General features: G+C 34.9%; 1 protein-coding gene across 1 annotated transcript in view; it reads left to right on the top strand.

Annotated features, from left to right (window-relative positions):
• PTPRQ (protein tyrosine phosphatase, receptor type, Q) overlaps positions 1–10,100 on the top strand; it is a 303,100-nt gene that overhangs the window by 212,889 nt on the left and 80,111 nt on the right. The window contains exons 26-29 of the mRNA XM_012656309.1: positions 101–110; positions 2,381–2,539; positions 3,102–3,324; positions 5,000–5,073. Coding sequence (XP_012511763.1) covers positions 101–110; positions 2,381–2,539; positions 3,102–3,324; positions 5,000–5,073 — 466 coding nt within the window. The remainder of the gene's footprint in view (positions 1–100; positions 111–2,380; positions 2,540–3,101; positions 3,325–4,999; positions 5,074–10,100) is intronic.

Genomic DNA, 10,100 nt, shown 5'->3' with positions numbered 1-10,100 from the left:
TATAAATGTATAGAGTCTGTAAAAACATTAGTTATTTCACAAAATGACTTCCCAAAGAAGAGCATGAGTCATACTATCTTAATTTCTCTTTGTTATTCAGTGGCAGACATGTAGGTGTGCAGACAGCAATAGATGCATTATTTTTTATGCTTTAGTAACACTTTCCATTTCAGATGCTTTGCCCATCCCCATGTTAGGATGGTTAGTTCTGACTTTCATTTCCTACCTAAGGCAGGCAGACTTACGACTAGTCTAGAGAAGGTACATGAGCACGTGGCAGTGGTGAGGTCCTAAAGAAATTAATTTTTGTCTACTAATACCATGATTTCATCAGTGAATGGAGTATTGAATTAATAACAGTCCATTAAATTTGCATTTGTCAGATAATATTAAGGTGGACAGTAATGCCTGATGTTGGATTCCTCTAAATGGAAACCTTTGCTTGGGGGCTCCCCAGTGACCTGACTGGAAGTGTCAGAGCTCCCTGAAACCTGAGCCTCTTCCTACTGAATCCTTCCTTTCTTCTCCCCCTTTACAGTTGTCATACCTGTGATCTGTGTTCTAAGGGCTCTTGCCTTCTGCTCCTGCTCTCTGTCCCTTAATTCTTCAGATATTTCCCCCCATAAACCTCTTTCCCATCTAATCTCATTTTGGCCTTTACTTCTCAGAGCACCCAAACTGATATATCAAGCAAGAAGTCTGCATTTGAATCTGCTGCTCAAAAGAGAGTGGACTAAAGAAACAAGACTAAAAAATTTGGTTCAAGTCTTGGCATTTACCTTTGATAGCTATGTGACATAAGCTCCTTTCCTCATCTGTAAAATGAAAACAATATTAACAATTTTATGGCTTTATTGAGAGACTTTTTGTATATTTTTAACTATTTTTTATTTCTAATGTTTTCTAAGACTATTGTGAAAAAACAATGAGATGCCTTTTAAAAATAATTTAAAAATATGGAAATTGAGGTTTGGTTGAGTAACATACTGATGTTCAAAGGGAGTGTGTATCTGTATATATATTTTATATTATATATGTATAGCTATAAGATGAAATGGAATAAGCAGAACTTCTACAAATATTTATTTTAGAGATATTTGTGTGCATTGATGGTAAAATCTGAATTAGCACTTTTAGAAATTATTCTGGCAATATCTATTAAAGTTAAAAATACATATATGTCTTTTGTTCCCGAAATTCTGCTCTTGGGAATCTATTTCTTAGAAATAAAAGGATCAGTAAATAAAGCTAACTGTACAAGGCTAATTATTTCAGAAAACATTCAAAAGCTGAAAGAAAAGTGAATTCCCATGACTAGATGAATGGTTGAGCGATTGTGATGCTGCTGTACATAATGTATACTATAGTCATTAAGAAGAATGAGTTGGCCGGGCGCGGTGGCTCACGCCTGTAATCCTAGCACTCTGGGAGACCGAGGCAGGTGGATCGCTCGAGGTCAGGAGTTTGAGACCAGCCTGAGCAAGAGCAAGACCCCCCTCTCTACTAAAAATAGAAATTATCTGGACAACTAAAAATATATATAGAGAAAAAATATATAAAAAAATATATAAAAATAAAAAAATATATAGAGAGAAAAAATTCGCCGGGCATGGTGGCGCATGCCTGTAGTCCCAGCTACTTGGGAGGCTGAGGCAGAAGGATTGCTTGAGCCCAGGAGTTTGAGGTTGCTGTGAGCTAGGCTGATGCCATGGCACTCTAGCCCGGGCAACAGAGTGAGACTCTGTCTCACTGGTGACTTGAAAAGACTTACACAAGTTGTATTTAAGCAAGAAAAGCAATATGTGGGGTAATTCTAATACATAATAGAGTCCCATTAGAAGAATAAAACAGTGAGAAGAGTCTGTTATATGTGACTATTTATGTATTTTAATATGATTATGTGAACATTGAGAAAAACATGGAAGACTGTCATCCAGATGTTTGATGTGGATTAACTGTGGGAGGGGTGCTGGTATGACTAGAACAGAAATTAGTGAGCCATCTCAAGGAAGTAGAAGAAAAGGAAAAAACTACACTAAAATATTAGTAAGACGTAAACATTTTTATGCATTTATGACAATTATATATGAGTGAGAGCATATATAAATGGAATTTTTTTTTAATATGTAAAGAGGAATTAGATGCCTGAAAATCACACCTGGGCCTCATTATCTCAGGCAAGTCTCACATACATAATTATGCCTTCAGGAGATAATAATTGCTAAATATCTGCTGTATCCAAACACAACCCTCTTTCATGTGTTATTTATGTTTTTAATCACTTTATCTGTAAATTACCTCCACAAAATGAGAATTTAAAATTTTGTATTCCTCCAGAAACAAAAAATCTATTGTAATGATATTTCTTCTTTGGTTATAGCTCCAGCACAACCAAAAACCAAGCCAATCCCTATTTATGATGCCACAGGAAAACTGCTTGTTACTTCAACAACAATTACAATCAGAATGCCAATATGTTACTACAGTGATGATCACGGACCAATCAAATATGTACAAGTGCTTGTGGCAGAAACAGGAGGTATCATCGAGTATCAATTTATCTTGTTATAGTGTAGAATGTGAATTGCTGCACACTGAAAACATTTTAGTGCAAAATTAATAATAGGAGATTGGTTCCCAATTATCACAGAAGTCTTGAGATTAATAGACTGTCAATATTATCATTAATTATACCAATCAATTGTTGATGCCTAAAATATTTCACCAAGATAAGAAAAGGCATAATTAAAATATGTGATTTATTTATTTCATATGCTAATAGGATTATTTTTATTTTGGCAAGGTGGAGTCTTGATAGCTTCTTTGGAGGTGTGAGCAAGAAAGTTACCCTCAGCTGAGGGATGTTCTTTTTCTACCTGAGAAATCATCCTCCACAACAATGCCTATAGATTCATGTATGATGGGGAAGGACAGGGTTACCTGCCTATCTATGTAGATCAGTTGAATCATCTCTGGTGGTTCATAGAGTGACTGATGTTATGTCCAGATTATCCTCATGCAATTATAAAAATACTCTTTATAAATGTGAAAATACATTCATCTATTACTTATAATTGTTATTCTTTTTTTTCTGAAAACAGCCCAGCATGATGGAAATGTAACAAAGTGGTACGATGCATATTTTAATAAAGCAAGGCCATATTTTACAAATGAAGGCTTTCCTAACCCTCCATGTACAGAAGGAAAGACAAAGTTTAGTGGCAACGAAGAAATCTATGTCATAGGTGCTGATAATGCATGTATGATTCGTGGCAATGAAGATAAAATTTGTAATGGACCTCTGAAGCCAAAAAAGCAATACTTGTAAGTATAGTTTATGTCTGCCATGCATTGTGTTAGCAAGCTAGTTAATATCTTTTATCCATTCATCTACCCATCCTTCTATCTTTCTGATAAACACTGGATGTCCACCATTTAAAGTGACCTGATGTTTCAGGCTCTAGCAATGGAAAGATAAACAAGGCATTACTCTTACATTCCATAAACATACAGTATGATAGGGGAAGCAGGCAAACCTAAAAGTAATTTGATTTGATATGATAAGTTACAAAGGATAAGATGAAAAATGTGCTACTGGAGCACATAGGTATGCAGGAGCACTTAATTCTTTCTGTAGAATGACTAATTTGTTTTTCACTCGGTATTTTGCCATGCATGCTGATGTACAGGTTTTTAGAAACACTATCCTATTCTTTTAGTTATGATGACTTCCCTTTATGTTATTCATAGCAATTACTTTCTGCTTTTTATCCTATCAAACATCTGAGTGAGTGATAGAAATCTTTACTATTTCCTTTAATATTTGGCATTTTGTAACCCTAATAACCTGACATATTAAAATCAATGCTGATATTTTAGATTTATTAAATTCCTTGCTAGATTGATTGATTTTTCCCTCTCGAATTGATTATATTAATTTTGTATCATAAGACTACAGTTAAAAAATCTTAACCTTATTTGATTTTCAAAATATAATTTTTACTACTAATTTTTAAAAAGGCCTGCTATTTAAAGCATTATCAAATTCTTTATGAACATCTTAGACCAAGTTATCATTAGACAAGTTAGAGAAATTAGACAATTAAAAAAATAATGCTTTATCATCTATTATTAAATGTAATTACTTTTGTTTATATTCTAGGTTATTGCCTGAATTTTACCCATCATACATACGACAGTTATGAAAATGATATGCCACAAGTTTTATATTTATTCTTATTTATTTCACATATTTGTTTCCAAAACAGACTCTGTGTATAACAAATGGAAGCATAAAGATTGTATTATATAATGGTGGAGATTAAATCATGTATTGCGATTTATTGGTTAAATATTTTTAAATGCCTTGTGTTTTTCACTTTTAAATGAGGCAAATTTCAGTTGTTTATGAGGATCTTAGAATCACCCAGAATTTTTAAGCTTGATTTTCTTCTGTACTCTTTTCTACTTCAAATGCTATGAAAGCATAAAAAACGTGCAAATACAATTGTGCACACAAAAAAATAAGAAACATTGTTATTAACTTGTTTACACGTAAATAAGACAAGCTCTATATAATCATTCTAATCTGATTTGCTAGTATTTGCAAAGGTGGTAGAGGTATAACAGTTATTATACCTTATATTTATAAAGTATATTAGTGCAACGCACTTTCACAGATATTAAATCATTTCATCCAAACAAATCTCTGAGGGAGGTTATCTGCTTCATTTGCTTAAACTGCTGACTTCTCATGAATTTGCCAAATTTTTGGTCACTACCCCATCAAATTTAACAGACCCAAGTACAAGATAATTATTGTCATCTCATATAGATATGGTATTTATTTGTTCTTATGGTGATTCAATTCCAAATTTGCATCTTGCAAATTCATTTTCTCTTGAATAAAAATAAACAGTTTTCATAATTATTTGTTAAGTTGTTCGTTGAAAAGTCATATGATATGCAAATTGTTGGTTTTAATTTTTTTATTTTATAGATTTAAATTTAGAGCCACAAATATCATGGGACAATTTACAGACTCTGATTATTCTGACCCTGTTAAGACTTTAGGTAAGACATATTTTGTATTTTAATTTAATGTATAATCTCAACATTTATCATAGTCGGAACATTTATTAGTAAACATATCAATCAATGACTGACTGTTCTTAAGTACAAATTCATTTCAATGTTAATTAGCCTGACTAAGGAAAAAATAGTATTCGTAACATTCTTTTAAAAGATTTATGTTCCATCCATTCAAATCTAGGCATAGATTTTGTTAGGGTATTGCTGTGCTAAGTACTGTGCTAAGACGTACTAACATTATACTAAATATTTATTTGACTCTCTTCATATGCAATCTTATATGTAAAACATTGTTACCTAATAAAAGAGAAATAGGTTTATGAGAGTTTTCCCTAAATAATCCTAAAAACTAGAAGCTTACAAGTCCTCTTTTATATAGTTATTTTCTTTCAAACAACTCTTTCATGGGTTTCTTTCAATTATACTTACCTAAATCAGGCCTAAATAAAACATGAATACAGTTTAGTCAGATGCATTCATATCATCATCATCATCACCATTACCATAATCACATCAAACATTAAATATTCTGTGCCAGACATACTTCCAGGCTCTTTGCATGTATTAACTGATGAACTCTTTACAACTATCCTTTAATTTAGGTCAGTGCTTCTCAATCATAATGATTTTATGCCCCAGGAAATATTTGGCAATGTCTGGAGCCATTTTTGGTTGCCACAAAAGAGTGCTGGTGGTGGCGGCGGTGGTGGTGGCGGTGTATGCTGCTGCTCTAGTGGGCAGAGGTCAGGAATGCTGCTCAATTTCCACAATGCACAGGGCAGCCCATAATGTTAACAGGGCCAAGGATGAGAAACCTTGAGTTAAGTGCTAATGTTCACTCCATTTCATAGATGAGGTAACCAAGACCCAGATTGTTTAAGTAATTAAGTGCCTGAGCCAGGATTCCAACATTCCAGCACAGGATTCCAAAACCACTACACTACAAATACAAGATTTGGACCTGGCTTCAAATCTTGGCTTTGTCACTTGAGCAAATAATTTAATTTCTATAAATCTCAATTTCCTTATTTGGAAAAAATGATAATGAGAGTATCTTCTGTGAAGGGTTGTTGAAAGGTTTAAATGAAACAACTTATGTAAAGATGTTAATATTTTAGAGTTAGTAAATTTTTAATGTTTAATAGCTTCTTTTTGAATTGGTTATAATCAAATATTTTAGAAATATCCTTATTGGGGAAAATTATTTCCCTAGAATTTCACTGAGAGTATCACAACTTGCTATTTCTTTTGCACCAAGCCCTCCAAACCCCCAGTTCATCCATCTGTAATACTTAAGGACCCAGGTGAGTGGTGTATCTCTGGGACACCACTTGAGAATGTCAGACTTTGTGTGTTGCTCAGATTCTGGTGAGCTGTTTTTCTGCATACCATGAGCTGCAAATAGATTTCAGTGAGAGTTGTGACTGGAAGAAAAGAGATTATTTCACCATTTTCAGCCAGAAATTTTCATCAGATTATGGAAACATTAATTGTATAGAAAACTAGCCTTTGCAACCTCTGCATAATCAGGGAAACTTTGCATCTTTAGGAAATAAAGAAGGGGCATTTAGTTTGCTAGATAGATGTTTGTAGAGAAATAACATATAAATTTCTTTGGCTAAAATGTTTAACTCCATAAAATCCTCAGCTTGATTAATTTTTACCCAATAATTTAATCATTTTAAACTAGCTGATTAGTCTTATGGTTTTGAGATTGTGTCGAGTGTTTCTTCATTTGATAGGTAAGTCTATCACACCCTGATACCACCACTCCTGTTGTCTTATTGTCATCAACATAATTTCCTGTGGGTTACAGCATTCAGAAGCCATTACTGCAGCTAAACAGTGATCCTGGTGCATTTACTGATAGAAGATACAAGACAGAAAAAATGGATAACTCATGTGTCTTAGGGAGATGTTATTTTATAGGAGCAGTGTCGAAAGGAGCTAGCTTTACTGTGTTATGTGTTGTGTATGTGTCTCTCATCAGCTTGCTGGTTTGATACAGATTATTGATGGGAGGACAACATGTTCAAAACTGAGCAGCAAAGTTGAGACATTCAGGGTAATAGACATGAGAAAGAAGAGCCATAGAAAGTGAGCACCAAGCATCAGGCATCATGGTGTACAGGGTCATGATTCCTTAGATACAGCCAACGATGGCCGCATCCAGCACTGCAGATAATCTCAAGGTGCTCCTCAGCAATGTCTTCTCTTTCTTCCTTCCACTCACAGCCAGGGTAGTAGGATGCAATGACCAGTTCTGGAATGTAGCAGAAACGCAGAGTTAGTTTTCTGGTTTCTTCTTTGGAATCATAACCACCGCCACCCCAATCATCTAGGTACTAATGTTTACATGCCGTGGTAACATCAGGAGTCTAGAGAGGGTAGAAGATGTGGAATGAAGGACAGAGCACAGGATCTTGTCAAGATTAGAGAAGGAGAGACTGGTGAAACAGACTGGACACAGTAGGTAAAAAGCCATCGGGCTGGTAAGGAATAGTGACAAGGAAGGGTCCCATGTGTCTATTATCAAATTGCTCAAAGTTCAGTATATTATTTGTATACCAGTGACAAAAGGACATCTTTTGAGGCTACTTCTCACAAAGTGATCTTCCAAGGACTCTCTCCTGACAGATAGCAGCTTTGTAATTGGCTGTTGCCCTGTAATGCTTACTCTGGTTTGACCACATGGGGTTCTGCTATTTAAATAGTCATTTATAGCTGGTAAAATAATGACAGGAATGAAGGAAATTACTAGGGGTGTAATCCTTAGTCATGGGGAAATGAGAGCACACCCTTGGAGCAGAAGTTCTTGGTGACTAGCAAAGTAGCTCAGCCATTTTTGCTGGTTAATGAATTTAACACTATCAATTTCTGTTGCCACATTTGCTTTCTACCAGACTATTGGATGTTGTGGTTCTGTGGAGAACAGATTCATCTTGATGGTCAGGAAACAACAAGCCCCCTCTAGAAACAGCCCTGGTCTCCTTGACATTAGTAGAAGGCCATGGAGTCAAAAGAGTTATTGGCAAAAGAGTTTTGCCAAGGAAGATATAGTAAAAGGACTCGAAAAGGAAACAAAGTTGATCATTTCTACATGGTCAGTGGTCACTGTCAAGAATGTTTTCATCACTATGAGAATGAGGACAACCGAATAATAAAGTGCATTGATATAATTCCCCTAGTGTCATCGGAAGATCAGAAGATGACAAAGGATGACTGAATCTTTTTTCTCAAATATGCCATGTGTTGGGATATTTGGTATCATTTAGAGCAGGCTAGTGGCTCCCAAGATTCTTAGCAAGCCTGCCAAAGACTTGCGTGTATATGTAATTCCAGAGTTCAGTGAGAGACATCTAGATCCTATCTATGTCATCAAACCACTAGCGAATAAGCACTCATTCGCTGGTATTTTGCACACCACAGTTGGTGAGCTCTAAGCTGAGTTGCTTATGAATTGAAACTTCCGGATTTAAGAGCCTTTGCAATGCTATGTTTCTGCAGATCATTTTGTTGATAGTTGTGCTTTTCAGAGATGTTATTATTTGGAAGTCAAAATCAGGTGCAAAAGATTCAACATAGACTGATGAATTAAAAAAGGTTTAAGTTTAGTGAAAAGGGCTAACAGAACTAAAAGTGAAAGGGCGCCAGGCATTTGCTCAATAAGGATGAGTCTATGGACAAGGAGGTTGCACTTAGGGAAATCTTTATGGCATGTAGGAATAAACAGGAGAAATGACATATGAATTATTTTAATCCTAAATAAATACTTACAACTTATTTGATGTTGTTTTCACTCAAGATTGAACATTAGCATTTTTATTGACAAAATTCACAAGAAAGCCTCTTAAACTTTTTAAAAAAAAATCTTCCTTAGGCACATCAGTTTATGGCAACTGCTTGTAGGCAATGTTTTGATAACAAGGTTTAATTATAGAGGGTTCCTATGATTTGAAAATCAGATACCCCTTTCTGCACCTTACAGGGCTCTCATTAAAGCTGAACAAAATGAAATCTTAAACCCTATGGCAAAGGCACTCTGTGATTGTTTTCTTTGTCATAACACTTCTCATTTAATTACTGTGCTAACAATGAGAAGTTCCAATGTGCTCACTTAGACTCAGAAATAGGGAGTTGCTATTATCTTTTGCTGCAAATGATCACTTTCCCCAAGGAGCAGAGGGAAGGTTTGCTTTACTATGGAGGCAGCAGTAATGTGAGGTGTACCTCACCAACTTTGCAGTCCGAGAGGCATAGTTCATGCAGTTTTAGCATATATTGAATTTATGTGACCTTAGGTTAGTTATTTAACAAATTATTTAAGTTCCAAATTCTTATTTCTAAAATGAGAATACTAATAGCTACCTCATAAGCTGAGAGATTAAATCATATGAAAGAATGAATATCAAATGTTTATTAATAAAAATACCTGACATTGTTTATGTACCCAGCCTTTTCAGTGGTTTTGCATATAAACTAATGTATTCTTCACTCTACAGCTCTATAAGATAACCTCCTATTTATAGATATCCCCAATTTATAGGTAAGAAATCTGAAGAACTGGGTCTTTAAGCAAGTCGACCAAGGATTTTAACCTTAGCAAAGTTTGTGGCAGCACGAGCTTTCAGACCCAGTTTCTGTGACTCCAGTCAGTGCTGTGCTTGTAAAAACTGTACACTCCCTGAAAATCACTGAGTGCCCAGGTAGCTTTCAACTTCCTTACTACTGGTGATGTTTCTGATCCCACAGACTTCCTATCCTTGCTGTATTATTTTCTCTTCTGAATATTTTAAATTATTTCTAGCTGTTCTCTTTTCTCACCTTCTTGTCTTGGCTTTCTGAGGTTAACATTCATAAATGAGCATGTGTTCTTTTTGTAGACAAAGATACGATAATTCCTCTTTTCTTTTTAACAATAGATGAGTGTGACTTTTTCCCCAAACCTGGCAAACACTTTATTATCTACTTTTAAAATTTTGCCAGTCTGAATGAATGAAAATGACATC

This window comes from Propithecus coquereli, unplaced genomic scaffold, assembly GCF_000956105.1.
Source record: "Propithecus coquereli isolate 6110/MARCELLA unplaced genomic scaffold, Pcoq_1.0 Scaffold50, whole genome shotgun sequence".
Classification (NCBI taxonomy): Eukaryota; Metazoa; Chordata; class Mammalia; order Primates; family Indriidae; genus Propithecus; species Propithecus coquereli.
The sequence above is the reverse complement of the archived record's forward strand: the minus strand, read 5'-3'. Positions and strand labels throughout refer to the sequence as shown.